At 57.8% G+C, this 20,248-nt stretch overlaps 3 protein-coding genes across 6 annotated transcripts; 1 reads left to right on the forward strand and 2 right to left on the reverse strand.

The window, feature by feature from the left end:
• Positions 1-597: 597 nt before the first annotated feature.
• On the reverse strand, positions 598-1,589 carry PSORS1C2 (psoriasis susceptibility 1 candidate 2; the record flags this gene model as incomplete). Its single annotated transcript, XM_081093725.1, has 2 exons — positions 598-953; positions 1,535-1,589. 2 exons carry the CDS (start codon positions 1,587-1,589, stop codon positions 598-600), a joined length of 411 nt encoding a protein of 136 aa, XP_080949851.1.
• A 1,686-nt stretch (positions 1,590-3,275) lies between these two features.
• Positions 3,276-15,961, reverse strand: CCHCR1 (coiled-coil alpha-helical rod protein 1). Of its 4 annotated transcripts, none has more exons than XM_081093721.1 (18): positions 15,928-15,961; positions 14,916-14,982; positions 14,636-14,837; positions 12,183-12,486; positions 9,474-9,637; positions 9,261-9,396; positions 9,044-9,154; positions 8,727-8,876; positions 8,218-8,328; positions 8,009-8,115; positions 6,231-6,343; positions 5,883-5,928; positions 5,601-5,737; positions 5,280-5,468; positions 5,097-5,198; positions 4,248-4,399; positions 3,982-4,150; positions 3,276-3,766 (listed from the first exon to the last, which is right to left on the reverse strand). In XM_081093721.1, the coding sequence occupies exons 2-18, from the start codon at positions 14,929-14,931 to the stop codon at positions 3,600-3,602; spliced, it is 2,376 nt and encodes a 791-aa protein (XP_080949847.1). In that variant the 5' UTR covers positions 14,932-14,982; positions 15,928-15,961; the 3' UTR covers positions 3,276-3,599. The 4 variants fall into 4 exon arrangements, with proteins under 4 accessions (XP_080949847.1, XP_080949846.1, XP_080949849.1 ...); XM_081093723.1 differs by having other exon boundaries at positions 3,293-3,766; positions 3,982-4,108; XM_081093722.1 differs by having other exon boundaries at positions 3,326-3,766; positions 3,982-4,111.
• Positions 15,962-16,295: 334 nt separating this feature from the next.
• Positions 16,296-19,809, forward strand: TCF19 (transcription factor 19). The gene is made up of 4 exons (XM_081093596.1): positions 16,296-16,397; positions 16,802-17,346; positions 18,285-18,840; positions 19,098-19,809. Exons 2-4 carry the CDS (start codon positions 17,109-17,111, stop codon positions 19,336-19,338), a joined length of 1,035 nt encoding a protein of 344 aa, XP_080949722.1. The 5' UTR covers positions 16,296-16,397; positions 16,802-17,108; the 3' UTR covers positions 19,339-19,809.
• The last annotated feature ends 439 nt before the right edge of the window (positions 19,810-20,248 follow it).

A 20,248-nucleotide genomic window follows, 5' to 3' on the forward strand; every position in this document is an offset into this window, starting at 1 on the left:
GTAAAAACTATGAGCTGGTGAAGAGAGGCTTAGCTTGGCTCCGTTCTCCAAAGCCAGGGTCCCCGGATGCGGTATGGGTCTGAACCCTTTTGTCCATTACACTTCCAGCCGCCTGTGACTGAGTCCCACGTCCTGGAGCACATGGAAAGCCAGGAGCTGAAGTTACTTCCAATGTCTGTGGGGTGTAGCTGTGAGGATGGACCTCATCATTGGGAAAGAATCAACCTCAATTCAAAATTAAGAAAAAATGCTTTTTATTTCCATTTCACAGAAACACCATCATTGCCTCCTGACAGTTCCTAGTGTAAGCCACCAGGTGGCAGCAGAGAGCAGAGCGGTGAGGGGACCCAGGAAAGGGGCGTTGGGAGTGGGGGGGCGGGCGCAAGTAGAAGAGGGGACTGGACTGAGGTAGGGATATATGCTTATGCTGTTAGAGAAAGAGGGGGGATGTGGGCGCTAACTATGGCTCTCAGGAGGGGACAGGAAATGCTGAGAGCGCACCTTCATGACTGAGAATGCGATTGAGGGAGTGAGGAAGGAAGGGTTGGCTAATTCAGGGGAAGCAGTAGAGATGGGCTCGGGCGGCCTCTGGGAGGTCTATCTGTACTCTTCCCGGGGCAGGTCATGGTCTGGCTCCTCCTGAGGCCAGTGGTCCGTCTCAGGGGCAGGAGGCCAGGGGTTTTCTGGAGGCTGGGGTCCTGCTGGCCAGGGGTCGTCAGGCCGGGGAGGTTTAGGGGGATCAGTTCTAGGAGGCTTAGGCGGCCAGACTCCAGATTCTGGCGGGTCTCTCAAGGGATGACTGGGGCCTGGAGGTGGAGGGTCCTCAAAGAGAGGGGGTGGCCCTGGCCAGGGGTCACCGGGGATGGGGGCACCCTGAGGAAATGTTGGGGAGCCCTCCTCCTGTCCAGCCTCTGCCGGTGGGGGAGGGGGGTGGTCTCCACTGCCTGAGATGCCTATAGAGGAGGAAGGAGAAAGGTAAGAAGTGATGCAGGCCAGAGCCAGACCCAGCCAGCTGCAGGCCCAGGGGACACAGCCTGCCTGGGATGGACCACAGCCTGAGCAGACCCCACAGACCTTAGAAATAACTCCCCACACATTTACAAAACACCGAAGTGATCTTAAAATGACATGAAAACCCTGTCCCAAGCCATTAACTTGACCTTTACACTGAGAGGAACCCCTCACCCCCAATAAGCTCCATCCAGCCCTGATTGGGTCATCCCACTGGCATGGCCCCTGTGCTGGTCTGCAGCCCCCAAATGGTCTACACGTTGGCCCCAAGTGGCACCTGTGACCTCCACGCTCCTTCACATAGACCTCAGCTCCGCACACCTGAATTCTGACCTGTGGCCACATGGAGTACCTCCCAACCAGCAAGGCATGCGCCCTGAGCTACACGCACCTCTCCCGTCCCTGGAACTCTGCCCCTCAAGCCAATTCCCAGAACCTCCTCATCCCTATGCATCCAGGTCACCCCTCCTTCTTAGTGGCCGCCTTCTTCGCACCTTGACCATCCCCCTCACCCCAAACGCACCTCCCGGGTACAGGCAAAGCAGCAGGATCCCCAGCAGCTTCCAGTCGAGCCTCATGGCTGTCTCCTGGCCCCCAATGTCAGGGGTGGGCTGAGCCTGGGTGCCTGGGAACCCCAACAGGCTTTATAGGGGAGGAGGCCCATCTCTGGGGAGGGCCAGCCCAGTGACACAGGAGTCCCATCAGAGCCTAACCAGTCAAACACGCTTGGAAGGCCATGCTGACGTGTAACCCGGAGGCTGGCGTCCCTCCTTTTTGTCTCCCACTGTCATCTCTCATCACAGGGACTTCCGCCTCTTTCCTCGAAGCCACTGGAAGCCCAGGAATGGGAGCAAGCCGGCTGGCCGGGTGATTACAGGGCTGAGGGCAGGATGGGAGGGGTGGGTTCCTCTGAATGCCTGGGATGCACCGGGAGGGCGTCAGTGGTGTCAGAGCCCCGCCCTCCACTGTCTGAGCTCCCCCTGGGGCTCAGGCCTCCCCTGGAAGGTCCACTCCCTCAGGACCAAGCAGCTGCTCGGAGCACACGCCTGCTCCAGGGCGAGGGGCCTCGAGGAATTCCCTCCAGGAGCCGAGGGCGGGCCAGGAAGGCGAGGACTTCCTGATTCCTTCTCTCCACCTCAGGCTGTTCCCGCAGTCACGCCAGAGGCTCTCAGCGCAGTCATCCCAGCCTCCCGTCCGCCCTCTGGACCTCCTCCTGCCCCTCCAGCCCCCTCCTGACCTTGGCTCCAGCTCTGCCTGCCTCCCCCCCCCCCCCCCCCCCCCCCCGCACCCTTTAGGTCTAAGTCTTAGGAGTCCTGCTGGGACTCTCCCTCAGGAAGGGCTCCTCAGCCGACAGGTGAGAAATGATGCGGCCAAAACAGAACTCACTTCCTCCCCATGAGTTCCCCGCCGGGCCTCCCCCAGCAGCACAAGACACCACCGGTTTGACTCAGTGGATACAGCATCGGCCTGCAGACTTAAGAGTCCCGGGTTCGATTTCCGTCAAGGGCACATGCCCAGGTTGCGGACCAATGATCCTCTCTCATCATTGATGTTTCTCTCTTCCTCTCTCTAAAATCAGTAAAAATATTTAAGAAAAAAAAAGTACTCAAGCCCAGGCGACTGGCTCAGTGGTTGAGCATCAACCTATGAACCAGGAAGTCATGGTTCGATTCCCAGGTTGCGGCTTGACCCCCAGTCTCCCATCCCTTCCTCTGAAATCAATAAAAATATATTTTTAAAAAATATAAAAGTACTCGAGGGCTTTCTGCAGACTCAGGGTGAGTCCTCCAGCCTGCCCTGCGGGGACTCCTCCCGGTCGGCACAGCCGGACCCACCCCAGGTCCAGCCACGTCCCCCTCAGAGGCCTTTCCTGCCCTCAGAGGCCGCCCCGCCCCGCCCCGTCAGCGCCCGTCATACCACGGTCCTTGCTTTTCTCTCACAGCACTTGTTTGAAACGCTCGTTGTTCATCCGGCACTTGTCCATCGTCTCTCCCAGGGACCTGCCTTCCCCTCCCCCCCCCCCCCTCCTCCTCCCCCGGGCCCTGAGTCGGGGCCCTGCCTGCCGAGTGGGTGAAGGTTTATCCTCCTCACTCTGGTGCTGATCACTTTCCAGAGGTAAAGAGTTTGAAACTAGAGAATAAAGAAAACCTGGGGCTTCTCAAAAAGCTTCCCAGCAACCTAGGAAAGGGGCTGAGAAAGGCGCCCTCTCTGTGGGACCCCGTTTCCCGGCGGCGGCTGCACAGAGTCCCAGAGACAACACGTCTGTGCAATGGCTCTATTTAGTCATCTTTTTGAAAAAACATATATTTTTATTGATTTCAGAAAGGAAGAAAGAGGGAAAGAAAGATAGAAACATCAATGATGAGAGAAGATCATTGATCAGCTGCCTCCTGCACGCCCCCCACTAGGGATCGAGTCTGCAACCCGGGCATGTGCCCTTGACTGGAATTGAACCCGGGACCCTTCAGTCCACAGGCAGATGCTCTATCCACTGAGCCAAACTGGCTAGGGCTATTTAGTCATCTTTATTGAGGCACAAAATCCAGACACCTTGGTGGCTGGTATCCCTGAGGGCAGGCCCCCAAACCTCACCCCATTTCACGATCCTCCTGGCCCGCTGGGCCCCCCTGACCCCCCAGGCACTCCGAGCCCCTGGCCACAGGAGAGTTCTGGTTGTCTCCTTGAGAAACGGCCTCCTCTTTGGAAATGGCCTCACTCAGACTCTTCAGGTCATCCAGCAGGACAGAGAGGGATTCTGGGAAAGACAAGAGAAGGCCATGAGGTCCTGTGCAGAGGAGCAGGGCTGCCCCTGGGGGTGAGGGGGTTGAGGGAGGAGGTTCTCGGGTCTGTGGCAGATGTGAATAAAGGGTCGCAGAGAACAAGGCTCATGCACTGGAGTATCTGGGGCAGAGGTTCCAGAAGTGCTCCCCCACCCCACACACCATCTGTCCCTTCCACTTAGACCACTACCTTTAGTGGCTGCCCTGGGACCAGGCGCTGCTGCTGGAGGTGCTGGTGCCCATGGCCCTGCCGGCCGGGGGCTGGGCCGCGCAGACCCCCCCTTATCCAGGGGGGGAAGGACTGCCAACAGTCGCTGCTGCTTGTAATGGGAGAGGAGACCCTCCTGCTGCAAGGTGGCCTGGGAAGGAGAGGGTTCAACGCCGCCTAGCAGGGCAGAGCCTCCCCCCTTCGCTCCACACCGCTACTCCCACCAGCCCAGCCTCCGCCTCCCCTACCAGCAGGAGGTTCTTGTCCCTCTGCAGCTCCTGCAGGCGCTGGGTCAGCCGCAGCCCCTCCTCCTTCCGGGCCTCTTCCTGCAGGCGCCGGAGCTCCTGGTTCCGTTCCTTTTCCCGGGTGGCTTTGCGCTGCATCTGGCCCAGGGAGACCACTGTGGGGAAGCAGGGGCAGGTGTGGGGCTGCCCAGAGGTCGCGAGGCACCATGAAAACAAGACTGGGATGATGGGCAGGAGCGTTGGGTCCTAGCTTGGTGACCACCCCTTCTGTACAGGGAGAGGGCTTGCCGCTCTAGGACCCTGTCAATCTGCTCTCCACCCGAACCTTCCCGGAGCCCTGAGGGGAAATCTGGATATGAACCGAGTATTAGATTTTGTCCAACAAATGTACATTTTCGTCAATGTGGCAATGGCGTTGAGGCTTATGGGACACTTTCCTCTCTGTAGGAGATGCAGGTCAACAGCCATGATGCTTGTAATTCACTGACTCCCCAGAAATGTGTCTGGTGGTGTGCGCACAGAGGAGCCAGTGTGGCAGGTGAGCGAAGGCGTGAGCGAGGGCGGGGTCGAGGCGCAGAAGGACGGTGCAGGCGCTCATCACAGGACTGTCCACCCTTGCGGGGGGTTAGACATTTTTCCTACTAAAGAGCTGGGGGTCCTCGGTGGGGAGGTGTGGAGGGGCGTCGCCTCTGTGGAGGGTGCTGGCTAACTGGGTGCTTGCCCTGAGAACTCAGCTGGCCGTTCCCTGGTCACTCCAGCACCTTCCAAGGAAGCTTCCCAGAAAGCTTCTAAAATAACCTGTGTCTACACACGTCCACGTCCCGGACGCCCACGTCCACCCGCGAGCCTCACCAGCCTTGGCGTGCTCCCTCCGGGCCTCGTTCAGTCTCCTTTCTGCTTCCGAGAGCTGTTCCCGCAGCCGGGATTCCACTTCCGCCACTTTCTCTTGCAGAGCTGGGGTGAAGGTGCACATGGGGTGTCGGGGAGCCGTGGCTCGTGGACCCCACCCAACACCCCCATCTCCCTGCTGCACACCTTGCCCGTAGACCTCCTGCTGCTGGGTCAGTTCCTGCCGCAGGCTGGCAGCCTCCTCCATGCTCTCCTGCTGGCCCTGGCGAGCCGCTTCCAGCTGCAGCCCCACACTGGCCAGGGACTCCTGGGTCCGCCGCAGTTCCTGCTCCAGCTGCTGGGCCACCTCACTCAGCTGCTGCCTCTCCGCCTCCCCTGGGAAGGGGTGGGCTCAGGCTCCCTTGGTCCTCTCCATGTCCTCGGCCCCAGCCCCCAGCCCCCAGCCCCCAGCGTGCCGACTCTGTCCCAGCTTTAAGACAGGGACCCAGGCCAGGCGACCAAGCGTACCTTGCTCCCGGGCCCGGCCCACCTCCTGCTGGATGATGTGGGCACTGAGCTGCACCTCTGCATCCAGGCGGTTCCGCTCTTCCCGCAGCTGCTCCAACTCAAGGCTCACCTCCTTGGTTGGTGGGGCTGGGGGGTGGCTGAGACAGAGTGGGGGAGGGGTCACCCAGCTGCCTGACTCCTTCACCCCATCCCTCCTCATTCCTATTGTTTTGGGTCCCAACAACCAACACCTGAAAGCCCCACCACCATCCTCCATCCACTTCCAAGTGCCCCAAACTTCACCTCTCCTGGCGCAGCTGAGCAAGGACCAGTTTCCGAGCCATTAGACCTGGAGGAAGGCAGACAGCAGCAGCATTCGGAGAGGAAAGGGAGGCGGGGAGGAAGGCAGACAGCAGCAGCGTTCGGAGAGGAAAGGGAGGCGGGGAGGAAGGCAGACAGCAGCAGCATTCGGAGAGGAGAGGGAGGTGGGGAGGAAGGCAGACAGCAGCAGCATTCGGAGAGGAGAGGGAGGTGGGGAGGAAGGGGAAAAGGCTCCGACTGATGAGAAGGTAGGAGGATGGACACAGGCAACAGAGAGCTGGTGGGGCGGGGCGGGGCAGGGCGGGTCTGGTCTGGCAGCTGCCTACCCACCCTGAATAGTGTGGACCTTGCGGACGGCATAGCTGACTCGGCTACTGAGGCTGGGCAGCCGGGCTGCAGCCTGCTCCACCTCGGCCATGGTGTTCTGGATCCAGGTCTGAAAGCTGGACAAGATACAAGGCCAGTCACCTTCCACCCCACCTCATCCCCAGGACTTGACCTGCTGTAGAACACCTCCCTCCAGCCTGTTCAGCGGCGGACCTGCGGGCAGCAGGGAAGGAAATCGAAGCTGGGAAAAGAAAAGCTGAAGCCAAGTTGTGCCCGGGCTCCTTGGCTGATAGAACAGGAAAACCTGGGGCCTGAGCCCGGAGTGACTGCCACATCAAAGGGCCTAGCTGCTCATGAGCTCCTGGTCCCCCAGCTTCTCCTCGGGTCCCAGCAGTAAAGCCGCCACGAGGTTCATGGGCACACCTCCTCTGGGCCCAGATGCCTCTGCAGCCAGGGGCCAGCAGACACGGCTCTGCGGGGCCAAGGCGAGTGCCACAGGCTGGCTCATCTCTAGCAGATTTAGACTTCCACCCCAGGCCCCTGGTTCCTCTGCAGGTCGGGGCCTCCCCCAGCACGTGTGCCGCACTCGGGGTGTGCACTTAGGTGCCTCTTCCTAAGGAACAGAGCCATGGCCTCCGTTGGTTTTCTAAGGGGCCCATTCCCAAGAAGCATTAAGTGACATCAGAGATCACCGTCATCCCTCCCAGTGAAGGCCAGGGGTATCCCTTTGTTGGCTGGCTGTGCCCCCACCAGAACCAAAGTGGCTCAAAAGGCCCAGAAGCCTAAAGAGGCCCGGGGGGGGGGGGGGAGCCGGGGGGCATGGCAGCATCCAGGGGCAGGGATGGAACTCAGGGGCAGTCAAGTCTCCGCCAACAGAAAAACAGGCAGACACAAAGGCTGCCTGTTGTATCCCTCGGCACAGCAGAGACCACCCCCTGTGCCCGAATTTCATGCACCAGGCCCCATCCAAGAACAGCTGTGAAGGTGGGATCCTCCCAGTGCTCCACTAGCTCAAGCTGTTACTGGACCAAATGCAGGAGGAAGCTTCTTCACCTCGAGTCACATAGGCAATGGCAGTCAGAGTGACCCTCGTGTGAATGCAGAGGCACTGCCCCAGAAAACACAGGAGCTTTAACATGGCTATGTTCTCCAGCCCTGCACGACCACCACCTGCAGTGAAGTCCCTCGAACCCTGCACCCCAGTAGCTAAGTCCCTCCAGCCCACATCCCCCAGAGGCTAAGTCCCTCCAGCCCACACCCCCCAGTAGCTAAGTCCCTCCAGCCCACACCCCCCAGTAGCTAAGTCCCTCCAGCCCACACCCCCCAGTAGCTAAGTCCCTCCAACCCACACCCCCCAGTGGCTAAGTCCCTCCAGCCCACACCCCCCAGTAGCTAAGTCCCTCCAGCCCACACCCCCCAGTAGCTAAGTCCCTCCAGCCCACACCCCCCAGTAGCTAAGTCCCTCCAACCCACACCCCCCAGTAGCTAAGTCCCTCCAGCCCACACCCCCCAGTAGCTAAGTCCCTCCAGCCCACACCCCCCAGTAGCTAAGTCCCTCCAACCCACACCCCCCAGTGGCTAAGTCCCTCCAACCCACACCCCCCAGTGGCTAAGTCCCTCCAGCCCACACCCCCCAGTAGCTAAGTCCCTCCAGTCTGCACCTTCCAGTGGCCATCTTTCTAGCTGTGCTTGCCTAAGGCTCTTAAACTCCAAGGTGTCTCGGAAGCTGGGGAAGCAGAAATCCTACCCCACCCACAGCACCCCCACCTCTACCCAGACACCTGTTGATAGCTCTGGCCACACGCTTCAGCTGCTCCTCAGCCGAGGCTGTCTGCTGCTGCCCCCGGCGACAGGCTTCCTGGGCACGGCTCAGCTCCATCTGCAGGGACTGTGAAGGAGGCAATAAGGAAAGGGTCCTTTCTCTGGGGCCTTGGCCCCCTGACCGGGGCTCCCAGGCCTCCCTCAGCCCCTGACTGTGGCCGATTCTGACCTTGGCGCCCATCCGCTCCACCTCCACCTGCGCAGCTTTGTCCTCCAGGGAGCGCTGCAGGATGGCTTGCTCCTGGCTCTGGGCAGCCACTCTTTCCTGGAACTCTGCCACCTGGGGAAGAAGAGGCAGGCGGGCACTGGGATCGAAGGGGCAGGACAAAGGTCTCAAAATGAACTCCACCCGGGGAGACAAGCAGCTTGGCTTCCTAAGTCCAGGTCTCCACGCAAAGCCTGTGCCCTGCGCCAGGAGGAAGGCCATTCCTCACCATCGCACCTAAGGCTGCCCCCTGGTCTGTCGTGTGGTGGGTCACCCCACTCTTCACAGCACACAGGATTTCTTGACGTTACCTGTCTGCTTTGCCTGTTGTGTCTGCTCCAGGACCTAAGCTCTGTCTTTGTTTAGGGCTGCTCCCAGCTCGTGGCAGCCACTCGGTAACGCTGGTTAACTAAATGCCACCCCTTATGTAAAGGAAACAGGGATAACCATGGGGAGGAAGAACACCAAGTGACCTGTCCCTTCAGCTGCTGCACGCACGCTCCGTGCTCCAGTTCCTGGGCCTTTAGCTGCACCATGAGGGCAAACACCTTCTCCCGCCAGTGCTTCAGCAGGGCCTGGCTCTTCCTGGAGAACTCGGGCTCCAGGGAATCTGACGGTTGCACCTGTGGGCGGGGGAAGCGGTCGTGTGGCTCCTGGGGAGCAGAGGAGGAAGCTGCATCTTGGTTTCTCTCTGGGCCGCCCAGGTGACAGGAGCCACAGAGAGCAGAGGTGTGTGTGCAGGGAGGGGCGCTCTCGGCAGGGCCCGCCCACAGGGAGGCGAGGGTCCTACCTTCCTGGCCAGCTCCTCTTCCTGCGTGGACAGGATGTACGTGAGGCTCTGCACGCGCACCTGCAGCAGCTCGGCCGTTGTGTGCAGGCCATCCCGGTCCTCCTGCAAGTGCTGCCAGGGAGCAGGGCGGAGAGCACCGGTCTGCACCCTCCCTCCTGGGGCAGGTCCTCCCAGGTCCTGGGCCACCCGCCTGCACAGATGTGCCCTGCACCCTCACCTGCACGGTCTCTAGAAGTTTCAGTCGCTCTGACTCCCATGCCTGGCCGTGAATCTCGGAGGGAACTTGTTCCCCCACATATCTCCTTAGCTTCTCAACCAAGGTCACCTGAGCCTCCAAGTCTTCTTGGGTCTTGCTAGGATGAGTGTGGGAATAGGACAGCCATCAGGGGGCACCACCTGCTGGGCCCCCCTTGGCCACCCACCAACTTACCTCAGCTGCTCCCGCAGCAGCTCAGCCTCCCTCTGGGCCATGGCCAGCTCCTTGGCTTCCCCGGCCCTGCTGGTTTCCAGACCGGTCAGAGACTTCTCCAAGCCCTCGGCTTTGCTGGTCAAACTGGAAAGGGCCTCCTGGTGAGCCCGTGTCAAGGACGACAGCTGCAGAGAGAGGGGTCTCAGCAGGGGCTGGCTCACCCCCACACCTGGGCTTCCCAAATCTCCACTGGCTCTGGCCCTGTCTCCCACTTCCTGTGACCTTAGACAACAGCCCAGCACGGCGCCCACAGGCCTCAGAGGCCTGGCAAATGGGGCCGACCCTAGAGCCTTTAGGTCCCCATCACACTCCAACTCATCAGCAGTTCCTGTCTGGTCTTCCCCCAAATCGTATCTTCACTTCTCTCCACCTCCAGCCACCAGCCTGAGGTAGGCCATCCTCACCTCTGGTCTAGACGACAGCAACCATCCCCTGACCAGCCCTGAGGAACCTCCAGCAGCTGGCATTCTGAGCAAAACCCGGCTCCTTCCCTCGGCTGCAACGTCCCAGCGCCTGGGCCCCTGCCCACTGCTCTGAGCCCACTTCCTATGGCTCGTCTCAGATTCCACGTCACCTCCCAGGGCCCTCCAATCCCCAGCCACCACCACTCTGTCCTGCTGCCTGGCCCTGGCCTCCAGCACTTGCTGTCATCTGAGAGGTCCTGGCAGTCCCACAGCCCACACAAAGGAAGCTCTGGGAGGCAGGCGGCTCGCCCTTTCCTCACTGCACCTCTCAGTGGTGCCGGGGACACGGAGGGCGTCGTGGGACAGACAAGGAAGCGGGAACACGGCTGTCCTCATCTCCAGTTGGTCTCCCTTCGCCCAATTTCCACGCCACATTTAGAGGGAACTTTTTGGACATAAATCATAAATATGATCATGTCATTTCCCTGTTTTAAACCTTTCACTGGTTGCTCATTGTTCTTTTTTGAAAAAATATTTTTTTATTGATTTCAGAGAGGAGAGAAATATCAATGAGAGAGACATCGATAGGCTGTCTCCTGCACACCCCCTACTGAGGGCTGAGCTCAAAATCCAGGCGTATGCCCTGACCCAGGATCGAACTGTGACTTCCTGGTTCAGGGGTCGACACCCAACCACTGAGCCATGCCACTAAGCCGGGCGCTCATTGTTTTTAAGATAAAAAGTTCTGGATGAGCCTGAGGCCTCACAGTCCCAGGACCACCCAGAGCCGCTCAGCTCCTGCCCTCAAACCCCTCTGGCCGCCTCCTGTCCCACGTGCTGCCCCATGTCACAGCAGCTCCCATCTCCACCGCCCAGGCCTGACAAGCCAACTTCTACTCAGAACAAAAGTCACCTCTTGCCCTGGCCGGTTTGGCTCAGTGGATAGAGTGTCAGCCTGCAGACTGAAAGGTCCCAGGTTCGAATCTGGTCAAGGGCACATGTCCGGGTTGCGGGCTCGATCCCCAGTAGGGGGCGTGCAGGAGGCAGCCAAGCAATGATTCTCTCTCATCATTGATGTTTCTATCTCTCTCTCCTCCTCTCCCTTCCTCTCTGAAATCAATAAACATTTTTTTTTTAAAGTCACCTCTTATCATTATGCATCTTTCACGACTCTAAAGGCATTTATATTTTTCTTTGCACTATCTCTGGCTGGATTACTGTTTTCCTTGTATCAATTTCTACACACACATTATATAGTAGAGATATTTGCTTCTTTCTGTGATATGAGCTGTAAATATTGTTCCTAATTTACCAGTTGTCCTTTTTTTTCATTTTTTTATTGATTTCAGAGAGGAAGGGAGAGGGGAAAAAGAGAAACATCAATGATGAGAATCATTAACTGGCTGCTTCCTGCACACCCTCCTGGTCGAGCTTGCAACCCCGGGCATGTGCCCTTGACTGGAAGCGAACCCAGGACCCCTCAGTCTACAGGCCAACGCTCTACCCACTGAGCCAAGCCAGCTAGGGCTACCAGTTGTCCTTTAATTTTACTTTTATTGCCATTCCTAAGTTTACCAGTAGTGTTATATAGTCAACATTCCAATCTTTTCTTTAGTGGTTCAGGATCTTGATTCATATGTAAAGACCTTCCCCACTCAAGGTTACCAGGCATTCACCCAGATTTTCTTCCGGTATCATTATGGTTTCATTTCTTAACATGCTGACTTATTAAAATGACCTTTCTAACTCCCCTACCAGCTTAAGGCTCCCTTGTCCTTCTTCATGGCACTTCTCCCAATGGCAGGCAACTACTTAGGATTAAATCAGGTGTTGAATGTGTGTCCCCCTTTAGGCCGCCAGCTGCACCCAGGCGGGCAGGGACTCGCTGGTGTGTTCACCGAGGCCCAGCTCCTGTCTCAGGGGCGGAAGAGTAAGCACTGATAAATGCTCACCAACTGAACAGTCTCCTTCCCAGTTCACCTCGGACCTGCCCCGCCGGAGCTCCCAGATTAACGGGTACCCAGAGTGAGGTAGGAAGACAAACTACTTCCTACTGAGGGGAAGGAGGGCTTCAGGTGGTGGGTGGTCAGCTGAGTCCTGGGAATAAGAGCGATCTGAATAATGCCCAACACCAAGGCCCCCTCTTCCCAGGGCACGCTCTTCATCCCTCCACGGCTCGTGGGCGTCTTTTCCCGCAGCTGCTTTCTGCAGGGAAGCCCCCGGCCAGATCCCCACGTGAAGGCGAGGCCCTCCCACCCCCATTCACCTGCTCCTGGTGCAGCCTCTGAACCTCCTCCAGCTCCCGCTGGCTCCCCTCCTCCAGGTTCTTCCGGACGACCTCCGCCCCAGCCAGGGCGGCACGCAGGCCCTCGGCCTCAGCTCGGCCAGCCTTCTCTGCCCGTGCCAGAGCCTCCAGCTCCATGGCCTGGGTCTCCAGCTTCATCTTTTGCTGTAGCGAGTTTTCCTGCAGGACCCGGACCTCCTCCTCAAGCCGTCGCACCTCCTGCAGCTGCCGAGAGATCAGCTCTGCCTGCTGGCGCAAGGCCTGCGACCCCTGCAGCTCCACGGACCTTGAAAGACAGGGTAGCAGGGTGAGACCTGTCTCTGGGGCTGCGAAGGTGGCCCCAGAAGAGCTCCCTCTGCTCACATGTGGGAATGAACCTGGACCTTAGGGATCTCTGCATTTCCATCACCATCACCATTCAGCAAGGCCCTACTGAGCATATCAGGTCTAGTCTCTGGGCTCATGGCCCTCTAGAGCAGTGATTATCAACTGTGTGCCACAAGAATTTTTAAAACATGCAATACCTAACTATTTAGTCAGGGGCACTGACCTCTTTCCCTTAGATTGTCAAGTAAAAAAAATGACACCAGCTAACAAAATAGCTGTGGGATGTGAATACTTGGTCTTGGACCATAAATACATAGGTCATATACAGTTGTATCTTATTGGTCATGTTGAATAAGGTTGCATCTGATTGGTTCATTCTTGGTATCAGAAATCCTTAAATTACAAGTATAGGCACCTAACTTTTTACTTAATTTTTAAAAAATATTTTTTCATTGATTTCAGAGAGGGAGGAGAGAAAGAACAGCAATAGTGAGAATCATTGATTGGCTGCCTCCTGCACGCCCCTCACTGGGGATAAAGCCCGCAACCCAGGCATGTGCCCTGACTGGGAATCGAACCATGACCTCCTGGTTCGTAAGTCAACGCTCAATCACTGAGCCATGCAAGTTGGGCAGCACCTGATTTTTTAAAAGTTACTTTGAAGCAGAAAGGGTAGATAATTATTATTATTTTGTAAATCAATCAAAAGTATACCTATTTTTTGGTCAGAAAGGCAAAAAATAACATTTTTTGGTGTGTTGCAAAATTTTAGTAATGTGCCACGAGATGAAAAAGGTTGAAAATCGCTGCTCTAGAGAGAGCTATATACAGGCTGATGTCTTAACAGCAACTGTGCGTATCACTGGGCCACACATTCTGAAGACGTTGGAAGTGCAGGGAGGGACTTCTGAATTCTGATTTAAGGGCTCCCAGTATCAGTACGGCCAGGAGCTGGCTGGGAGCATCTACAGCAGTGGTTCTCAACCTTCCTAATGCCGCGACCCTTTAATACAGTTCCTCATGTTGTGGTGACCCCCAACCATAAAATTATTTTCGTTGCTACTTCATAACTGTAATGTTGCTACTGTTATGAATCATAATGTAAATATCTGATATGCAGGATGTATTTTCATTGTTACAAATTGAACATAATTAAAGCATAGTGATTAATCACAAAAACAATATGTAATTATGTATGTGTTTTCCGATGGTCTTAGGCGATCCCTGTGAAAGGGTCGTTCGACCCCCAAAGGGGTCGCGACCCACAGGTTGAGAACCGCTGGTCTAGAGTCAGGTACGCTGAGTGAGGGGTTCTTGAGTGAGGGGTTCGGGAGGACAGCACGTCAATAAACTATGCAGTCCCAGCCTTTAGCGAAGTCTCCTGGTGCACATGCAGCTTAAAGCAGCGGTCGCCAACCTTTCGGACCTCACGGGCCACCAGCGGTCCACAGCCACTGCTGAAAGCACCTGTGACCGGCTCTTGGCACAGATCCTCACTGAGGCGCGGGCCGCAGGACTTTTTAAGCAGGGAACGACAGCCTACAGAAACGAAGTGAACGGCCACACGACCGTAGCCGGTGCCGAGCTAGGAACAGAGAGCCCGTGTCCTGGCAGCAGCTCTGGTGCTCCCTGTCGTCATCTCCTTGCCCGCTGGTGGGGCCCAGGGAGACCCACCCGCAATCCCACTCTAGAGCACAATGCACAACGGCTGCCAGTTTATCAGGGAAAAGACACGCAGGAACCATCGATGAGAAGCTGTACAGACAGCACGTCGACAAGCAGCATGGCCCGCTCGGACGGCACCAGCCGCCAGAATGAGTCCATACTAGCACAGGACACGGTATCTTGCCTGATTATGATCAGCTGTTGGTCGATGTCTCTTCCCTTGGAATTTTAAGGAAATCCTTGATATCAGGATTTCTCCTATTTGTTTGTTATGCCACCCCCAGCATCTAGCATGCTCTTCGTACTATTTACGCACTGTAGGCACCAATACTTGCTACGGATAAATGAACAAATGATGGGACTCAGGGCTGAACTAGGGCAAGGCCCTATCACAGTGAAGGGCCACGGGCAGGCAAGCCTGAGAGCGCGGCAGTGCCCCCTACCTGCCCCTCCACCCCGGCTCCTGCCCATCGCCAGAAACATCCTGCTCCCACACGATCCCCAGAGGCCTCTGGAAGTCTGGCCGCCGCTCTGAGACGCCTCGATGGGCCAGGGGGATGTCTGAGACCCAGGTGGGAGCCATTCTCGGCATGGCTGGAAGGGGCTGCGCTTGGAAGTGGGACGGGGGGATGAGCCCCGTGGAACCTGAGGAATCACAAGGACAAAGACAGTCAGTTTCCCGGGGAGAGAGACAGCGGCAGTCCCCTGCCGGGTCCCACTGACCTGAAGGTCGAAACATCTCCACATTATTTGGAGCCTCTAGATCCTGTGTCCAGCCATCTACGTTCCCCTGGACAAGAGGAGAAACATGGGCACTGCAAGTCAGCGCTCAGGCCCCCCCCAGAGGGAAAGCCCCTCCGACAAAGTCTCGGTCCTCAGACCAGAGCCAGGCCGAGCTCCTCTTCCTACTTCCAGGAAGAGGAAGGAGACGCCCTCAGAGCCTGCTGGACCCAGCCTGCCCCTGGCACAGCCATGGCCACAGCCTTTACCCTCCTCCTCAAGTTCCTACGGACTCGGCCATTCCTGGTCGCGGGTGAGGAAGGTGTGCGGTGCAGGGGCTGCGAGCCCGGGCTCCAGAGTCCCCGCCAAGGCTCGGCGAGGCCCGGGGGAAGCCCATCCACACACCACGCCAGGACCCCCGGGTCCCTCCCGACCACAGCGCTGGCCCGCGGCCTGGCCCCGGAGGGATGTGGCCGCATGCCGGGCAGCGCGGCTCCCCAGGACCCCCGGGGGTCCAGGCAGCCTAGGTCCCCGGGCGGAAAGGCCAGCTCCCCGACATCTCTCCCAAACGCTCCCTGCAGCCTCCCGTTCCTGCCCTCGACCCCGTCCGCTGCCAACCTGCCGCCCCTGCTCCCTGCAGAGGCTCAAGGCCTCCCACCCTCCCACCCAAATCCACCTATTTCCCCCCAATCCGGGAGCCCTGTCGCCCGCCCTCCCTGCACTCTCATCTGCTTTCGTCCTGAAGGCATGGCCCGGCTCCCTCACCTCAGCCCGCTCCCGCCTCCCGCTCCCGCCTCCCGCCCTCCGCGGCCCTCCGCCCCGCCCCTCCCGGGACACCAGGCCTTCGCCCCGCTGGACCCTGCGCGCTAAGGCTGTTCTGCACCTCGTCCGTTCCTTCCCCGGCCCCTGTCCCCTGTACCCGACCACCCCCGGAACCCACCCCCGAGCCCCCGCTCGGCCTTTCCCTCCCCCAACCGACGCGCCCGAGGCCCTCACTCGGCGCGAGAGCCTTCACCTGGCTCCCGGCCGGCCGGCGGCCTGACCGCGCCTGCGCAGAGGGGCCCGGTGGGGCGTCCGAGGTGCACGCAGGCGCAGTAGTGTCTAAAGCCGGGCCGGAAGCCGGCGCTGCTGTCTCCGCGCCCTGGCGGCTCCTCCCAACTCCGGGAACCGGGAAAACTTGTTAACCAATCAGAAAAGGCGGAAGCGGGACCTGAGGGACCTGTCCGACCCTGACCAATGGAGCGGAGGTGACCCCGGGAGCTGACCAATCAGGAACGGCACGGGGCAGGCTTGCGGGCGCCAAGTTCGGACCCGGGAATTCCGAAGGCGGGGTCTGCGCTGCCCGCGCGCGGAGGCCGCGCCCCCCGCGCCCGCGCCCTCGCTGTCAAACAGCTGCGGAGCGCCCGCCGGGCCGGAGCCCAAGGGTCCCGGACGCCGCGCCGGCCGGCACTGCCTGCAGAGACCGTTCCGAGACTGCACCACGCGGTAGATCCGGCACCGGGCTGGGGTGGGCAGAAGGCTGGGTTTGCCTCGCATCGTCTCGGGGAGCTGTTTCTGTTCCTCCACCCCACCCCCCGGAGAAGCCGGCAGATGGGGTTTAGGACCAGTGTCTTGGAGAACGTAGGGACCCGTTCTCTCTGCCTTTTTGGGGGTGACAGTGGAGTCACTTCCCACTGGTTTCAACCTAGCTAGTTATGAGTGAGGGGTTGGCCAGGAGAGCGAGGCGCGGGCGAGCAGGAGGGCTGGCTACTCCATTTGGATAAGCGGGTCTGACAGGACAAAGCTGTTTTCTCCAATGTCATCGCGGTGACAGGTTAGCATTGCAGAATTAGGAGCGCGCCGGTTTGCAGTTCCCCGGAAGCTGCCTAACGGTATGTTGCCTCGAACAGATTGAAGGCACCCGGGAAATTCTGCGGCCTGAGGATCCGGTTCATCCAAGGTGCCTTATGACGTGCTCGTTGTGCACTGCCCCGAATTTTTCCGCTTTGGAGCAGCTTAACAGCCATTTTGCATCGCGTGCCTAGAATCCTTGCATTCTGAATTTGCTCAGGGACTGTGCTCAAAGTTGAAATTGCACAAAGCACAACTCAAGCTTGCACCAGACAGAACGTGAGCCTGGACCCCCGTGCATGGCCCAGGAGGGGGAGCGGTGATGGAGCCCTGACGTGGAAGAGCTGGTGTGCAGTGGCACTGCCTATGCTGCCCTGCTTCCAGCTGCTGCGCATTGGGGGCGGCAGGGGCGGCGACCTCTACACTTTCCACCCCCCAAGCGGAACTGGCTGCACCTATCGTTTGGGCCGCAGGGCCGACCTGTGTGATGTGGCCCTGCGGCCCCAACAGGAGCCCGGCTTCATCTCCGGAGTCCATGCAGAGTTGCACGCTGAGCGCCAGGGTGATGACTGGAGGGTCAGCCTGGAGGACCACAGCAGCCAAGGTGAGCAGTCAGCAGTTCGGGGATGCAATGATTAAGGGATTCCACAGGGACCCTGCCTGCCTCCCTGTCGGGTTGGATGGATGGGTGGACAAGGCAGTCCAGACCTGTCTTTCCACCAGAAGCATGACGCGTTGACTCTTGTTGGTCTCCATTTAGCTCAAACGGGGTAGGAGGTGGTTCCAGAGCCTAGGGCAGCATCAGGGAAATATCCATGGGGGTGTCGTGTGGCCATTGGGGGGGGCCTGAGCTCGGATGACTCTGTTTCCCAACTTGCTGAGACACTTGTTCCTGTCTTGGGGCAGTTAGGATATGTCTCACTCCGTTTTCATGATATGGGCATGTGTCTTACTCCCTGCCATGGAGGTGGTCACAGCCAGCCTCAGGCCTCACTTCACGTCTCTGGGTCTTAGTTCTCCTCTTGGGTGAAATGGATGGACTTTATATAAAGTCCGTTTGAGGAGCATGTGGGGGTAACTATGGTAGCACCTTCATTTAGTGCTTACTATTAAGCCAGGCACTGTTTTAAATTCATGGAATGTAGGTGGACATTAACATCCCCATTTTACAGACAAGGAAAATGAGGCACAAAGAGGTGTGCCTTGTCCAGGGTCACCCAGCTGGTAAGAGCTGGCATCAGGATTGGAACACAGAGCCTGAGCTATGCTGAGTGGAAGCTGGATGAGGGTGAGCATGTCTGACACTGGACCTCAATAGAATGTTCCCTCCCATGTTCTGTGGGAGGCAGAAGGAACACACCTGTTCCCAGCTCAGAAAGAGCTTAGGGTCCGATGCCACCTGCCGAGGGACTTAGCATGTGAGGATTTGATGTCAGGTGTCCTCTTTCTCATGTTCCCCAGAAAGTCAGGGCCATTTTCTCCACTCCTAACTGGTCATTTGCTTTTGTCATTCCCTGTATCTGTCTGGTGCCCCATCAACAGGGACTTTGGTCAACAATGTCCGACTCCCTAGGGGTCACAGGCTGGAGTTGAGCGATGGTGACCTTCTGACCTTTGGCCCTGAAAGGCCCCCAGGAACCAGCCCCTCGGAGTTCTACTTCATGTTTCAGCAAGTCCGAGTCAAACCTCAAGATTTCGCTGCCATTACCATCCCACGGTCTAGGGTAGAAGAGGGAACCGGGGTTGGTTTCCAGCCCATGCTGCCTCCCCAGGGGGCTCCGCAGCGCCCCCTCAGCACCCTGTCCCCTGCACCAAAAGCCACACTGATCCTCAACTCCATTGGCAGCCTCAGCAAGCTCCAGCCACAGCCCCTCACCTTCTCCAGGAGGGGGGGTGGGCCACCGAGCCTACCTCCCCACACTCCCCATGGGAAAGAGGGGACCACCCCTTCTGCCCCAACCCCAAGAAATCGAAGGAAATCAGCTCATCGAGTGTTGGCAGAATTGGATGATGAGAGAGAGGCTCCTGAGAGCCCCCCAGTCCTTAGAGAGCCCAGGAAGAAACTCTGTGTAGAGAAGACTCCACTGACACCCAGTGGGTAAGTGGCTAGATCACGGTCTTGTTTCCCTACCTTTCGATTCTTTTTTAGAGCCTCAGGTTGGGAGGTGGCCCTCGGCTGGGGATGAGGTGGGCAGTGGGCAGACAACAGGTTGAATGGCAAGACTTGGGTTAGTTCTAGCAACCAGGTTCACCACTATTCTGGTGAGTCTATCTGGACCCACTATTTTCATCCAAGGGAAACTTCTAGGCTTCTCCTACAGGTTCTCAATGACCCAGGTTTTTGTTTTTCTTCAGAAATCGACTTGGGCATCCTCCGAAGCACCCCGTGAGCACCCCCATGACTCCTCCTGTGGTTGGGGGCGGGGAGCCCTGTGCAGCCCCTTGTTGCGGCCTGCCCCAAGAAGAAACAGTGGCCTGGGTTCAGTGTGATGGATGTGACCGCTGGTTCCACGTGGCCTGTGTTGGCTGCAGTATCCAGGCTGCCAGGGAGGCTGACTTCCGGTGCCCAGGGTGTCACATGGGCGTCCAGACCTAAGGCCCACCACCAAGGAGCCTGAGGATAGAGCTGGCCATGGGTGGATACAGTGGGACACCAGTGGGTCCTAAGAAATCCCTCTTCTCTTGCCTCCCCAGGAGGGAATGACTACAGGGCAGGGGCCCATTGCTATGGATCCCAGGTCTGGAACAGGCCCTCTCGGCCAAGGTGGCAGAAGAGATGGCTTCCTGCCAAAGATAATACCTTCAGGAAGTTGCTAGTGAGCCGTAAATTCCGTTACAAGTCATAGATCCTTATTGTCACGGACACTAGTGTCTGATCAGAGCATCATCAACTACAGAGACCACCTGTGCCTGAAGATATAAGCCCCAGACCCAAACAAGTGAGTTCTCAACTTGGATGGTACCACCTAAGGCCTTCTGGGAAAACCTAGGGCACAGCCCCCAAACTCTAATCCTACCGCTGACTATGTTTGTAGCCTGTGGCCTGGCTTTTCAGAGATTTGCTTCCGTTTCCAAATAAAGAATGAAAATATTAATTTGCTGCTAGGGAGTTATTCCTCTGTGGGTCTGGTACACCTTGCTTTCCAATTCTTGGTAGAATGAACTTGGAAAGGTTGGGAAAACGTGAATTCTTAGGGGAAGGGGAGATGAGTGGAAAAGGTAGAAAAATACAAACCTGCTCACCGAAAAAGTGCAAATATATGGGATGACGTTGGAGCCTGAAAAAAGAAACCCAGGTAATGAAGGGTTCTAGTTTAAAAGAAAACATCCGCTGCCCTTACAGTTAGGTAGCTGGGGTTTGGCAGTTTCATGCAGATGGCAGAACTTGTACCAGCTTCCCCAGTGCAGGCCGACCTCAGATACTGCGGGTTCGGTTCCAGACCACCGCAACAAAGAGCCGTCATCTTTTACTGGTGGAGGGTCTTACCTTCGATTTGAAAAAGCAC

Source organism: Myotis nattereri, assembly GCF_964212035.1.
Source record: "Myotis nattereri genome assembly, chromosome: 6".
Taxonomy (NCBI): Eukaryota; Metazoa; Chordata; class Mammalia; order Chiroptera; family Vespertilionidae; genus Myotis; species Myotis nattereri.

Excerpts from the sequence above, each read along its gene's own strand:
- TCF19 (XM_081093596.1), top strand. The coding sequence starts at position 17,109 with ATGCTGCCCTGCTTCCAGCTGCTGCGCATTGGGGGCGGCAGGGGCGGC. Across the intron at positions 17,347-18,284 it reads GGAGGACCACAGCAGCCAAG|GGACTTTGGTCAACAATGTC; the intron begins GTGAGCAGTCAG and ends CCCCATCAACAG. Across the intron at positions 18,841-19,097 it reads ACTCCACTGACACCCAGTGG|AAATCGACTTGGGCATCCTC; the intron begins GTAAGTGGCTAG and ends GTTTTTCTTCAG.
- CCHCR1 (XM_081093720.1), bottom strand. Across the intron at positions 6,344-8,008 it reads GTGGCCAGAGCTATCAACAG|CTTTCAGACCTGGATCCAGA; the intron begins GTGTCTGGGTAG and ends TATCTTGTCCAG. Across the intron at positions 3,767-3,981 it reads TCCCAGGGCAGCCACTAAAG|AATCCCTCTCTGTCCTGCTG; the intron begins GTAGTGGTCTAA and ends TGTCTTTCCCAG.